Below are 14,832 nucleotides of genomic sequence, written 5' to 3'. Positions count from 1 at the left end.
CATTGAGGGGTGTAGTTGTTTCCATACCAGAGTGTGATGCAACCAGTCAGTGTTCTCTCCACCACACATCAAAAGAGGCTTGTCAAGAGTTTTAGATATCATACCGAATCTTCACAAACTTCTAAGAAAGTTGAGGCACTAAGAAAGTTGATTCCTTTGTATTGCACAGATCCTCTGAAATTATAACACCGAGGAATTTAAAATTGTTCACCTTCTCCATCTCTGATCATCCAATGAGGACTGGCTCATAGACCTCCAGTTTCCTCCAACTGAAGTCAATAATCAGCTCCTTGGTCTTGCTGACACTGAGTAAGAGGTTGTTATGGCACCACTCAGCCAGATTTTCAGTCTCCCGCCTATATGCTGGATTCGGCAAAAAACAGCGGTGTCGTCAGCAACTTAAATTTGGCATTGGAGCAGTGCTTAGCCTCACAGGTATAAGTGTAAAGTGAGTAGAGCAGGGCAAAGCACACAGCCCTCTGGTGCACCTGTGCTGGTGGAGATTGTGGAGGAGATGTTGTCACCAATTCAAACTAACTGAGGTCTGCAAGTGAGGAATTCAAGGGTCCAATTGTACGAGGAGGTATTGAGGCCAAGGTCTCGAAGGTTATTGATTTGAGGGAATGATGGTGTTGATTGCTGATTTGGTTTCGATAAGAGCGTCCATCCTGATGAATGCATCTTTGCTGTCCAGATGTTCCAGGGTTGAGTGAAGAGCCAGTAAAACAGCTTGTAAGAGGAGTTTTGTTTTCTTGCATGGCCTCTAATACCAAATCATAGAGCCGTGCTCTCCTACTATCTATGTAGGCCTCACATAATTTTGTACACCATTTTATCAGCACTCCACCTCCTCTGCTTTGAGAAACAAACCCAGCCTCTCCTCATAACTGAAAGCTCCATCCAGTGCAACATCTTGGTGAATCTCCTCAGCATCCTCTTCACTGCAGACACATCCAAAAGTACATGCAATGCTGCATTTGTGACCTAATCAAATTTTATAAGGTGTACCACAGCCTCCTGCTCTTGCATTCTATGCCCTAGCTAATGAAAGCAAGTTTCCTGTGCTTCTTCACCATCTACTTGTGCTGCCACCATTAATGTTCATGATCTGGTACACTGAGACCCCTCTATCCCAGGACCAAATGGGACCAAATTGTAGCTGCCTTTGCTGTGGGATTCAGATCTAAATACATAGTCATGGTCAGACTTAGGATTAGATTCAATATTCATTGCACTGTTCATTTTCTGATATGATATGATTAATATTGATCAATAAACTAAGCCCATCCACCACCTACTCATACCATCGGTTCATTTGATGGCCAGCTTAAGCATTGTAGGCCAGAGGCTCACTTTTTGTGCTGGTGTATAACCTGCTCGACCAATTTCCCTGTCATCTGCAAACTGGATGTCTGGCTGCTGATGCATCACATTACCCACCTACTGGTGTATGACTTTGAATGGTAGATTCACTCTTTGGAGATCCTGCCTTAACAGCTCTCCATACCAAGTTACCAATCACTCCCGTAGGTCTGCGAATGAACAGCAGAATGCTTACAGAGTGACAGTTGTAGAAAGGGAACAAAAGGGGGTGTTACCCAAGGTCTGATAATGACTTTTAAAGATGTCGCCATTCAATTTTAAAGCCTTTTTAATTTCCTTTGATGTAGTTATTTATTGTCTAAAGCTGTTAAGTAAAATTCCTTAAGTTTCCTGTGAGAACAGCTCTCTGCAAACATTAGCTGTGCTGTAGTCATGCCATCCATTTTGTCTTCCACACAGATCAGCCTGGAAATGAATACACTAAGGACCAAGAGAATAGAAATCCTTCAAGGACTGCAAGGTTTGTTTCAAAGAGTTCGAACTCAGTTTCCCTTCCCCATTTCAGTCAGAGAATCTCCTTAGAATTATGCTGATACTATCTGGTGTGGTCCTAAGCATTTGAGAAAATGTGATTTCAGTTGTGGTTTGGTAAGGAGCTGAGTGACAATGAATGCAAATTTCATTCTGAAACATGAGTGCAGGGGGTTGGGAGAGTATTTTGGAGTTTTGGGGGAGGGGCATGTCTGGACTGTAAGAAAGGACAGGAAATGAAGAGAGTATACAGGAGTATCCCATACAGGGAACATTGCTGCCTGATGTAGTGTGGTATGAAGAGGATTCCAAAGAGACAGCTCGTTGTGTGGGAGCCCCCATGGGAGCTCCTCAATCCTTGCTATGTGGGACTGTTACATGGTTTACCGTAATCCTTGGTGATCCCATGTGTAGCCACCACAGAGGTCAAACTTGCCTCCTCTAGTGAGGATAGGCAGCTCCCGTAGAGCATGGCAGTTGATGCCTGCTGTGTCATCTGGAAGGCAGTACTCCTTGGAAGGGAAACACATTGCTAGTGCATGCCACCTGGGAGGATATCGCAAGTACAAATATCTGTGCAGGGTCTGATGGCAGAAGTTGCTTCTTGGGTTCAAGTGCACTCCAGTGAATAACCACACTCAATTGGAAGACTTAGAACCAAAGATATCCACTAACTTCTTCTGGATTGTGCTGTCAAAGGCAGAGGATAATGGTGTTTATATGTGTTACTGTGATGATTAATGTTAGTCATACTAATTGCTGTCAGCTGCATCTTCTTCTTTGCTGACCAAGTCCTCTTGGTCTCCAGATTCCAACATTCCTTCTGGAGAGCGATTGGTGCAGAGCCCAGTAACAGAAAATGGCAGTCTGCACAGAAGCACATGTGAGCTCAGCTTCCATATCCCCTTCTCGTCCTTACTTCACCCACCTTCCTGCTCTGGATCCACTGCTGACCTACACCCTCCGTTTCAAGCTGCCCCAGGTTTCCAGGTTGCTACAGAGAATCCCTTGCCTGTGTCCATTAAACAAGAGCCTGTCTCTCCAAAGAGGATAGAGGAGAACATGAAGATGTCTGCAGCACTTACCTTCGCTGGCCAGATGCTGAATGATTGCCATGGTTCAGCCCCTCTTCAAGGAGCCCACTCAAAAGGTATATCTGAGATTTGATCCAAAACCTTTAACATTTCAAAAGTCATTTGCTATGTCACAGCAGTCAGTCAGTGCACTTTCTCCATCTTCTTGAAGGAATGCCTTAAAATCTGCCTCATCTGCAATTAACTTGCACTGAAAGAGCTGGAACATTTAAGAGGCCAAATGAGAGCATGGCATGCTGTGATGATTCTCCAGTTACAGGGACAATGTGTAATGTCATAGGAAGTGAAAGTTACTGCTGTTGATGCTTCCTCTATCCTGTATGCTATGTGAGGCTTACATCTCCCATCCTGTTTCTGCAGGTGAAGTTACATCAACTGGGTTCCCCATAATCACACTGCCTTCATCTCTCCAACATATGACTGAGGGCTTCCCACCACTGGGCCATAGAGAGGAGGCTGTTGTGGTGCACCAGACAAGGGATCACAATGCAAAGACTGGCACTGCCACTCCTGTATCTGACCAGAGGTCAGGGGCTGAGCCTGCAACATATGAACAAAGAGAGTTATTTGCTGTGCCAGAGAACCATAACTTCTTGCTAATGGACAAGCACCATAAGGGCCCCAGGTTTCTGGGGAGAGACGATAAGAGCCAGGGAAGTGAACTACAACAGGAGGTTGAGTCCTCCATAATTCCCTCCGACAGCAAAAGCTCCAAGAAGAAAAAGAAATTCAGGAAGAAAAAGTCTCGAGCGGCCCAAGCAGGGGAGAATAGTGACACAGAGCAGGATGCAGAGCTCATCCGACCTCAACGCAAACTGAAGAACAAGAAGGTCACCAAGGCAAAGGTCACAACCTCAACCCATAAAGAGTCAGATGAACCCCTGGTGTTCAGGACCAGAGGCTGTCAGAAAGAGGAGAGCAAGATGCGGAGTGCCTCCACAGACAGTGATTCCTCTGTCGAGCTTCTGGAAGTTAGCAACCCCACCTCAGAAGTGGTAGCTATTGAGTCTTTGGAATCTGGCAATGAGCGGCCTGACAGTCCACCTAAGAGAGAGCGGGCGGCCAGGGCTCGAGGCAGTGCTGCTCACCTGAAGGCAGCCTATGATGAGGTGACCTCAACCAGCGAAATAGGGACGAGTTGTACTGATGTGGCCACCAGAAGGTGAGATGTCCTGCGAAAAATGAGCTCCCCTCACACCCAGAGTAGAAGACTATCATCCTCAACTGGTTCAATCTCCCCACCCAACTTACTCCAGCTCACTGGTTATCCATGCCCCTCCAGTATCACTTCTTCCTCCAGCCGTACACTTTGCTGGAGGTTCCACCTTCAGCAGTTGTGGCTCAGAGTTGTAGGAACCCCATCCTCTTGTCACTCCCCACTCAACCCTCCCTGTCTCGCCCTCCCATCCACACCCCTCCATCCTTACTGCCTTAACACTCCCTGTCTCACCCTCCCCTCCACACCCCTCCATCCTCCCTGCCTTAACCCCTCCCCTCGACATCCCTCCACCCTCCCTGCCTTAACCCTCCCTGTCTCACCCTCCCCTTGACGCCCCTCCATCCTCCCTGCCTCAACCCTGCTGTCTCGGTCCCCCTTCTCCATTTCTTCAACTGATCTGTTACTGTCCCTTCCCCTTCTTCCCTTGCCCCCCACTCAGCCCCACCCTCTGCATTGTGCTTCATTTTGTACCCCCCCCCTCAGTTTCCCGCCCGATTGGAATGCTTCTCTGTGAGTTACAGCAGAGAGTGTAGGGGTGTTCTCTCTGATGTCTGTAATTGGTGGATGAACAAGATAGGGCAGGCAGTGGGGATAGGTACAGTATTCTGTGACATTAAGTACCTATCGGTTTCATGCAAAAACATTTTTTTGTCTTTAAATAGTGTGGCTGAGACTCAAACTCCCGTGTCTTCACAGAAGGAATCGAGGAACACATCAGGTATCAACAACTTAGAAACCCGATGTTCGTTCTGTGCACCACGTCCGTCTATCCTATCCCTATGTGAGCACCCACTGTCTGAGTAACTTCTGATTCATGTGGCCTTAGACAGAAATAAAAGCAGGACTCGGCATTCAGACTCTACCTCCCACCACCCCCCACAACTCCTCACACCACTCCTGGGTCATTGGCCTACTGGCCGTGAGATTGGGAGCAGGGATATACACAGTAATAATCAGCATATTTGGTCCTGCACTTAAAAGTCTACAGTATATAAACAATTTACTTTAGTAAATCTGCTGCAATCGCCATAAGCTGTAAATATCTGATGCCTAGCAGGTTCTGTGAATGGATTCCATGCTTACCTATGTTCTGGGATAACCTGGTCATCTCTCATGCATTGTTCCAAAACTTAGAATTAACCCTTAGCTGTAATTTCCTGCCAGAGATAGCAGCAACATCTACACTCCTAACTGCCCAGAGAAGGGTGGAGCTTGGATTTCCAGGTCAAATCTAACAGAGTTACAGCTGGAATGGCCTCAGAAATGGGAAGATTGAGGCTTGGTAATGTGGAGTGTTACTGCTGGTGTGTGCCTCTATTTTAGAAATGTCCTCTGATGACGGGGAAGAGGAAGATCCAACCGAGGGAGTATTCGAGAGTCACCAAGCAGCTGTAAATGCCATGCAGATACACAGTGGCCAACTCTACACCTGTTCAGCTGATAAAACAGTGCGCGTCTACAGTCTGACGGTGAGGCACATCTAAAAAGACTTCAGTTTGCTTGTTGGTTTATTCGGAGACTTCGTTTTCATGAGAGGTTTTTGTTGCTGCTTGTTGTGGGGGGTGATTTGAAGGTTATCCCTGTGAGCCAAAGATGATTAATTTTACTTGTGTTAGTGATTACGATGTGCCTGATCGGTTTGAGGAAATAGCTGTACTTTTCATCTCCCTGTACCCATTCCATTAATGGGCCCTATCCAGTACTTTAAAGCACCAGCTGATTCCTTCCTCCCACAGTGACTTGCTGGCTTCACACTCCTGTTGTTTAAGTTGTTCTTCCTTGGAAAACTCCTTTACCTTCCTCGTGGTTCCACTAACTGTGCATCTCCAAGAACCTTTATCATCTGTGTTATGTTTCTTGTATTACAGTCAAATAGCGCAGAAACAGGCTGCTCAGTCCACCATTCCAGTGTTGAGTGGAATATCAATAGGCATAGGTTTATGGTAAGGAGAGGTCAGTCTAAAAGAGATACAGTATTTGGGCAAGTATTTTTTTATACAATGTGGATGCAGATCTCATAGTAGCATTTAAGAAGCATCTATACAGGCACATGAAAAGGCAGGATATAGGCCATTTGCAGATAGATGGAATTAATTTAATTTGGCATTGTGGTTGGCACAGACATTTATTCTGTGTTATTGACCCAGCCTCCACTACACTCTCATACATTGTGTTCCAGCTTCCAACCACCCTCTGGGTTAGATAATTCTTCCTCAGATTTCCTGTACACCTTGTATTTATCTGCAAGGCAGGAAGTTTCTGTCCCAGAAGGTGTACCTGGTCAAGTACTGAAGATGTGTCCTAATCAACTGGCAGTCTGAGGTGCCTACCTACTTTGAATCAGGAATCAGTTGTCCTGGTGCCTAAGCAGACTATAGTAGCCTGGTTCAATGTCTGTTGTCTAGTTGCATTTACATCCACCATGATGAAGTGCTTTGAGAGGCTGGTTGTGTGGCGTATCAATTCCTGCCTGAGGAGTGACCTGAATGCATTCCTGTTTGCTTACTGTCGCAACAGGTGCCATTTCACTGGCTGTGCACTCAGCTCCAGAATGCCTGGACAATGAAGGTGCATATATCAGGATGCTTAACATTCAACACTACTATCTCTACAAAACTCATCACTAAGTTCCAACATCTCGGCATCGGTCCCTCCTTGTGTAACCGGATCCTTGATTTCCTCACTGGCGGTTCCCAGTTAGTTTGGATTGGCAAACTGTGTAACCCCTCCACACTTACCATCAGCACAGGTTAACCACGAGGCGATGTGCTAAGTCCCTGCTCTATGTGTTGTATACATGTGATTGTGTTGCTAAATACAGCTCCAATGCCTTATTTAAGTTTGCTTATGACACCACTGGTTGTTGGCCAAATCAAAGGTGTTGATGAATCGACATATAGGAGGGAGATTGAAAATCTGGTTGAGTGATGTCACGCAACCTCTCATTCAATGGAAGCAAAGACATGATTATTAACTCTGGGAGGAAGAAGCCAGAGGGCCATGAGCCAGTCCTCATCAGGGGAATGGAGATGGAGAGGGTCAGTAACTTCTAAGTACCTTTCATTAGTGCATCAGCCCTGGGACCAGCAAATAAGTGCCATCACAAAAAAATTCATGATAGCACCTCCACTTTCTTAGAAGTTTGTATCTACAGAGGTTTGTCAAAGATTTTGGTGACATGTCAGATCTACACATAGTGAAGAATATCCTGACTGGCTGCATCATGGACTGGTATGAAACACCAATGGGGAGGAAAGGAAAAGTCTACAGAAAGTGGTGGACAGAACCCAGTCCATTACATGCAAAGCCCTCCCCACCATTGAATTCAACATGGAGTACTGCCACAAAAAAGCATTTATCCATCCCCAAAGATTCCCGCCATCCAGACTATATCCTCTTCCTACTGCTATCAGGTAGGAGATAAAGAAGCCTTGGGTCCCACACCGAATTTGTTATCCTATAACCATCAGGCTCTTGAATTGACATGGATAAATTCGACAACCACTACTCTGAACTGATTCTATGTCCTACAGACTCACTTTAAAGGGATCTTTAAAACTCATGCCCTCAGCATTATTTTTTCATTTGTTGTCTCTTTTTATGTACAGATTTTAATAAAGTCTTATGTATTTCTTTTTATTGTAAATGCCTGCAAGAAAATGAATCAGAATCAGCTTTATTATCACTGGCATGAGACGTGAAATTTGTTATCTTAGCAGCAGCAGTTCAATGCAATACATAATCTAGCAGAGACAGAAAAAAATAATAAAACAATAATAAACAAGTAAATCAATTACATATATTGAATAGATTATTAAAAAATGTGCAAAAACAGAAATTCTGTATATTTAAAAAAGTGAGGTAGTGTCCAAAGATACAATGTCCATTCAGGAATCGGATGGCAGAGGGGAAGAAGCTGTTCCTGAATCGCTGAGTGTGTGCCTTCAGGCTTCTGTACCTCCTACCTGATGATAACAGTGAGAAAAGGGCATTCCCTGGTTGCTGGAGGTCTTTAATGATGGAAGTTTCCTTTCTGAGACACCGCTCCCTAAAGATGTCCTGGGTACTTTGTAGGCTAGTGCCCAAAATGGAGCTGACTAGGTTTACAACCTTCCACAGCTTCTTTTGGTCCTGTGCCCCTCCATCCCAGACAGTGATGCAGCCTGTCAGAATGCTTTCCACAGTACAACTATAGAAGTTTTTGAGTGTATTTGTTGACATGCCAAATCGCTTTCTGATGGCAGCATGGCCTGGGTGGTGAAGATCTTTGATGACGGAATCTCCATATAGCGCATAATAATGTGTACATTAATAAATTTACTTTACCTATGCTGTCTATTTTTAAAAACCTATGATTTGGGAAAAGATTCCTACTGTCTATGCTATCTGTGCCCCTCACTATTTTTAAAAACATCATTCAAGCAACCCTCTGCCTCTTCCACTCTCAAGAAAAGTTTGGGGCACCAGCGTAGTATAATGGTTTCCGCAACACTATTGCAACTCGAGGGTTGGAGTTTGGAGTTTTAGTCTGGCACTGTCTGTAAGGAGTTTGTATGATTTCTGGGTGCTCCGGTTTCCTCCCAGAGTCCAAAGACATGTTGGTTAGTAAGTCATTGTAAATCAAAGTTCAAAGTAAAATTTAATATCAGATTACAAACATGTTACGCCTTGAGGTTCTCTTTCCTGCTGACATGCTCAGCAAATCTATAGAATAACAAATGTAACAGGACCAATGAAAGATCAACTAGAGTGCAGTAGACAACAAACTGTGCAAATGCAAATATAAATAAATAGCAATAAATAATGAGAGCATGCAATTACAAGATAAAGACTCCTTAAAGTGAGACCATCGGTTGTGGAAACACCAGAAATAGAATGAGTGTAGTTATCCACTTTTGTTCAAGAGCCTGATGGTTGATGGTAGTAGCTGTTGTTGAACCTGGTGGTGAGAGTCCTGAGGCACTTTGTACAGGATGGCAGCAGCGAGAAGTGAGCATGGCCTGGGTGGTGAAGATCTTTGATGACGGATGCTGCTTTCCTATGACATTGTTTCATGTAGATGTGCTTTATGGTTGGAAGGGCTTTACCCATGATGTACTGGGCTGAACCCACTACCTTTTGTAGGTTCTTCCGCTCAGAGGCATTGATGTTCCCATAACAGGTCATAATACAGTCAGTCAGTAAGCTTTCCACCATGCATTTATAGAAGTTTGTCAAGGTTTTTGACATGCCATCTCTGCAGACTCCTAAGGAAGTAGAGGTGCTTTTTTGCAATTACGCCTATATGATGGGTCCTCTGAGATACTGACACCCAGGAATTTAAAGTTACTGACCCCCTCCACCTCTGATGAGGACTGGCACATGGGTTTCTGGTTTCCCTTTCCTGAAGTCTACAATCAGTTCCTTGGTCTTGCTGACATTGAGAAGTTCTAGTTATGACACCACTCAGCCAAATTTTCAATCTCTGTCCTGTATGCTGATTCATCAGCCCCTTTGGTACAGCTCACAACAGTGGTGTCATCAGCAAACTTGTATATGGTGTTGGAGCTGTATTTAGCCACACAATCATAGATGCAAAGTGGGTAGAAAAGGACAGATACGTTACATCCGGAGTTTCTCCGGTTAGCGGACGATTTCCCTCCACGTCTCTCTGAAGTAGTGGGGAATCACGTACGAGGCAAGTTACAGCAGTGGTTTGCCATTGCCTTCTGCGGGGTGAGTTTCCAAAGATATCACCAGCTCGTAACCCAGCACGGATGGAAAGCGTGCAGGGGAGCCAGCTGGCTGGATTCGAACCGGGGATCTTTTGTCCTGAAGTCCGATGCTGATGCCACTACGCCACCAGCCGGGTCAAAGTGGCTAGAGCAGGGGGCTGAACACTCATCCCTATGGTGCACCGGTGCTGATGGAAATTGTGGAGAAGATGATTTTGCCAGTCCAAACTGACTAGCGTCTAGAAGTGAGGAAATTCAGGATCCAATTGTACCAGGGGTTATTGAGGCCAGGTCTTGGAGTTTACTGATTAGTTTTGAGGGGAAGATGGTATTAAATGCTGAGCTGTAATTCATAAAGAGCATCCTGATGTATGCACCTTTGCTGTCCAGATGTTGCAGAGTTGTGTGAAGAGCCAATGAGATAGCGTCAGCTGTGGACCTGTTCTGGTGGGTGAATTGGAGCGGATCCAAGTCACCACTCAGGAGCTGTTATGTTTCAACACCAGTCTCTCAAAACACTTCATCACTGTGGTTGTAAGTGCCACTTGGTTATACTCATAAAGATAGGTTACCATGTTCTTCACCGGTATGACTGAAGCCTGCTTGAAGCAGGTGGGAACACACACTGCCGAAGCGAGAGGTTGATCAGCACAGGTCTTCAGTACTCGGCCAAGTACTCCATCCAGACCAGATGCTTTCCTTGGATTCACCCTCTTGCACAGAGCTCGTTCATCATCGTCAGATATGAGGACCAAAGGATCATTGGGAGATGTGGGGGTGCGCAATGGTTCTTCCCTGTTCTGGTGGTCAAAGCGAGCACAGAGGCCTTAGAGCGCATCTGGAAGCAAAGCTCGTCTGTCCCCTAATTTGCTAAATTTAACTTTGTAGCTTATGACATTCAAACCCTGCCACAACTATCGAGCAGTGTTTGGTGATTCCACTCTTAATCTGGATTCTCCGCCTCACCCATGAGATGGCTTTCCAGAGATCATACCTGCATCTCGTAACATTCTTGAATTCTGCTGATCTAGCTCCCAGCAAATTCTGGATTTCATGGTTCATGCAGGGCTTCTGATTGGTTTCATGGGGACACACTCAACTACAGCTGTTTAATAAAGTCTGTAAATTGTCCTGTGATTAGGCTGGGGTTAAATAGGTGGGTTGCTGGGCAGTCCAGCTTGTTGGGCTGGAAGGGCCTATTCTGTGCTGTATTTTTAAATAAATAAAATTTAAAAAAGCAAAACCCAGCCTATCCATTCTCTATTCTTGACTGAAATGTTGCATCCCAGGCAGCATCCTGCTCAATCTCCTCAGCATCCTCTCCAATATATTTATTCTCTTTAAAAATCTTTAAGAAAATTCATGCCCACCATTTCAATTGTTCCCATCTCCTCCAGATTCCTTGAATTTGGTTGTCAGGCAATGGATATAATGTGGATATATAAAAATTTGAAAGCATTGGCTAAAGAGGTGTATGAGAACCTTGGACCAGTGGTAACTTTGAGTTGCTAAGGATTTTGCACTGTTATAAAAATCAAACTTAGTTGTTTTTCTGAACAAACATTTTGTTAGATGCAACTTTGGCCTGGGGATTTGTTTGCACTTTTTTCAGAGTCGGCAGTGTGTGGGTACGTTTGAGCCACACAGTACCAAGGTGAACTGCTTACTGATTATACAACTGCAAGGAAAGACTGCGTGCCTGTACACTGGATCCAGTGACCATACCGTCCGATGTTATGATGTAAAGGTATTTGTGGATTATTCAGCTCTCTCATTAATACCAACAGTCTTGGGGATTAGTTGACCTTCACCCAGCCCCTCATTCAATTAAATAATGTCTGACCTGTGTAAGAGTTATGGCTTAAATTTTCAGGCTGTGCATCTCTGTTGTGAACTCTTTCACCAAAGACCCTTCATCAGAACTACATCGTCATCATCAGATGAAGGGTCTTGGCCCGAAGCATCGACACTACTCTTTTCCATAGTCACTGTGACATAACAGCAGCAGCAGCCATTGGTCTGTGAATCATGTTATCCAGGATGCTGTGTCAAGACAACTCTCAGCCATTGCCGGACTGGCAAATCCTGCTGTCTGGAGGTTGTTGGGCACTTGCTGATCATGTTCTGTCCAGCTGGTAGTTAGCACTAGCACCAACACTGCCCAATGGCAGTGTGTGGCAAAGAGAGCCTTGAGGAATTGATCAGCTCCTGGTGCAGATTTGGTGTTATTTCCAGTTGTAATGGGGTGCATTCCACGTTGCATTTTATATTCTGGGAATGAGGGGGAGTCTATTACCTTACCGTTCATGGACAACTCGTGCTGTTGTTACTATTGATTTTGCTATAATCAGATCTCATTTTCAATTCTCCTTCCAATTTGAATAGACCAAAGTTCGTCTGGACCAGTTCACATTGACAGACCGGGTGTTGAGTCTACACAGTCGGTGGAGAATCTTATACATTGGGCTAGCAAATGGAGCTGTGTTCACCTTCAGTGTCAAGGTCAGTTCCTACAGATACTAGCTGCTGTATTATCATTACTGTTTTATTCCCTTTGGTACGGTAAAACTCCAATCTTTCTTTTTAAATCTTTTTATTGAATAAGTATACAAAAAGGTAAGCCATATAGGCACTAATACACTGTTAGAATATAATAAAATTACAGGAGATATTAATACAAAAAAAAGATACAAACAATGTAATTTAAACATAACGTACCAAGGTAACATAATAGTATACTAATTTATATATATATATCAATAGAGAAAAGGAAAAAAAAAACCCAAAAAAAAACCCACCGTGCAACTAACTAAAAGCAAAGCAAAGCAATGGGCTAACTTGAAACCAAACAGAGCTAAAAAACTTAAAATCAGGTCCTCAATCCCGACCTCCATTAAAAACAGTAAAAAAAAAACAAGAAGGGTATATATTACATTAAATGAAAATATTGAATAAAAGATCTCCAGGTCTGTTCAAATTTAAATGAGGAGTCATAAAGATTGCTTCTAATTTTCTCCAAATTCAAGCATAATATCGTCTGAGAAAACCAAAAAAAGGTAGTTGGAGCATTAAGCTCTTTCTAATGTTGTAAGATACATCTTTTCGCCATTAAAGTAAGAAATGCAATCATTGTACGGGCTGAAGGAGAAAGATTACTGGAAATTTTAGGTAGTCCAAAGATAGCAGTAATAGGGTGAGGAGAGATATCTATATTCAATACCTTGGAGATAATATTAAAAATGTCTCTCCAAAGAGTTTCCAGAGTAGGGCAAGACCAAAACATATGAGTTAAGGAGGCTATCTGCCCCGAACATCTATCTCAAAAAGGATTAATATGAGAATAAAAGCGAGCTAATTTATCTTTGGACATATGTGCTCTATGAACAACTTTAAATTGAATTAGGGAATGTTTAGCACAGATAGAGGAAGTATTGACTAATTGTAAAATCTGCCCCCCAGTCATCCACGGAAATGATAAACCCCAGTTCCTGTTCCCAATCTACCCTAATCTTATCAAATGGAGCTTTCCTAAGTTTCATAATAATATTATAAATCATAGCCGATGCACCTTTCTGACATGGATTAAGGTTAATTATAGTATCTAAAATGTATGTAGGAGGAAGCATTGGAAAGGAAGAAAGTATAGTACTTAGGGAATTTCTAACTTGTAGATATCTAAAAAAATGTATTCTTGATAAATTATATTTATTAGATAATTGTTCAAAAGACATAAGGGAACCATCTAAAAATAAATCCGAAAACCGTGAAATACCCTTAGTCTTCCAAATTTGAAAAGCACGATCCATAAAAGAGGGAGGAAAAAATATGTTACCTAAAATAGGAATCGCTAACCCAAATTGGTTAAGATCAAAAAATTTTCTGAATTGAAACCAAATACGTAAGGTATATTTAACTATTGGGTTAGACACCTGTTTAAGGCGTTTCAAATCAAAAGGAAGAGAGGAACCTAAAATAGAGCCAAGTGTATAACCCTGAACAGATTGTAATTCCAATGCTACCCATTTAGGAATGGATAGTATATCCTGGTCAAGTAGCCAAAATTTCATATGTCGAATATTAATTGCCCAATAATAAAATCTAAAGTTAGGTAATGCTAAGCCTCCATCTCTCTTAGCTTTCTGTAAATGTATTTTACCCAGTCTTGGGTTTTTATTTTGCCAAATAAATGAAGAAATTTTGGAGTCAACTTTATCAAAAAAAGATTTTGGAACAAAGATTGGTAATGCCTGATATATATATAAAAATTTTGGCAAAAAAAACATCTTAACTGCATTAATACGACCAATCAAAGTTAAATATAAAGGAAACCATTTAGATGAAAGTTGAATAATATGGTCAATTAATGGTAAAAAGTTCATCTTAAATAAATCTTTGTATTTACAAGTAATTTTAATCCCAAGATATGAAAAATAATTATTAATCAATTTAAATGGAAAGTTATGATATAAGGGAAGTTGTTTATTAATCGGGAAAAGTTCACTCTTACTAAGATTTAATTTATAACCGGAAAAAAGACCAAATTGTGCTAATAGCTCTAAAACAGCAGGGATGGATTTTTGGGGATTAGAAATATATAAAAGTAAGTCATCAGCATAGAGTGATATTTTATGGGACTTTAAGCCCCGAGTTATCCCAGTAATATTTGGAGATTCTGGAATGGCAATTGCAAGAGGTTCTAATGCAATATCAAATAATAAAGGACTAAGAGGACAACCTTGTCGAGTACCTCGAAAAAGAGGGAAAAAAGGTGAACTTAAAGAGTTAGTACGGACCGAGGCCACAGGAGAATGATATAACAGTTTAATCTAGGATATAAATTTCGAACTAAAATTAAACATTTCAAGCACCTTAAATAAATAAGGCCATTCTACTCTATCAAAAGCTTTCTCAGCATCTAAAGAGATAACACACTCAGGAACATTTTGTGAGG

The 14,832-nt window shown here is 42.7% G+C and overlaps 1 protein-coding gene across 3 annotated transcripts in view; it reads left to right on the top strand.

Annotated features, from left to right (window-relative positions):
- znf106a (zinc finger protein 106a) overlaps positions 1 to 14,832 on the top strand; it is a 138,005-nt gene that overhangs the window by 94,943 nt on the left and 28,230 nt on the right. For all 3 annotated transcript variants that reach the window (XM_063054475.1, XM_063054487.1, XM_063054483.1), the window contains 7 exons: positions 1,783 to 1,843; positions 2,663 to 3,004; positions 3,309 to 4,110; positions 4,830 to 4,885; positions 5,491 to 5,636; positions 11,494 to 11,628; positions 12,267 to 12,383. In XM_063054475.1, the coding sequence (XP_062910545.1) occupies positions 1,783 to 1,843; positions 2,663 to 3,004; positions 3,309 to 4,110; positions 4,830 to 4,885; positions 5,491 to 5,636; positions 11,494 to 11,628; positions 12,267 to 12,383 (1,659 nt within the window). The remainder of the gene's footprint in view (positions 1 to 1,782; positions 1,844 to 2,662; positions 3,005 to 3,308; positions 4,111 to 4,829; positions 4,886 to 5,490; positions 5,637 to 11,493; positions 11,629 to 12,266; positions 12,384 to 14,832) is intronic.

Source organism: Mobula hypostoma, chromosome 1, assembly GCF_963921235.1.
Source record: "Mobula hypostoma chromosome 1, sMobHyp1.1, whole genome shotgun sequence".
Classification (NCBI taxonomy): Eukaryota; Metazoa; Chordata; class Chondrichthyes; order Myliobatiformes; family Myliobatidae; genus Mobula; species Mobula hypostoma.
This window is presented reverse-complemented; position numbering and strand designations above follow the sequence as displayed.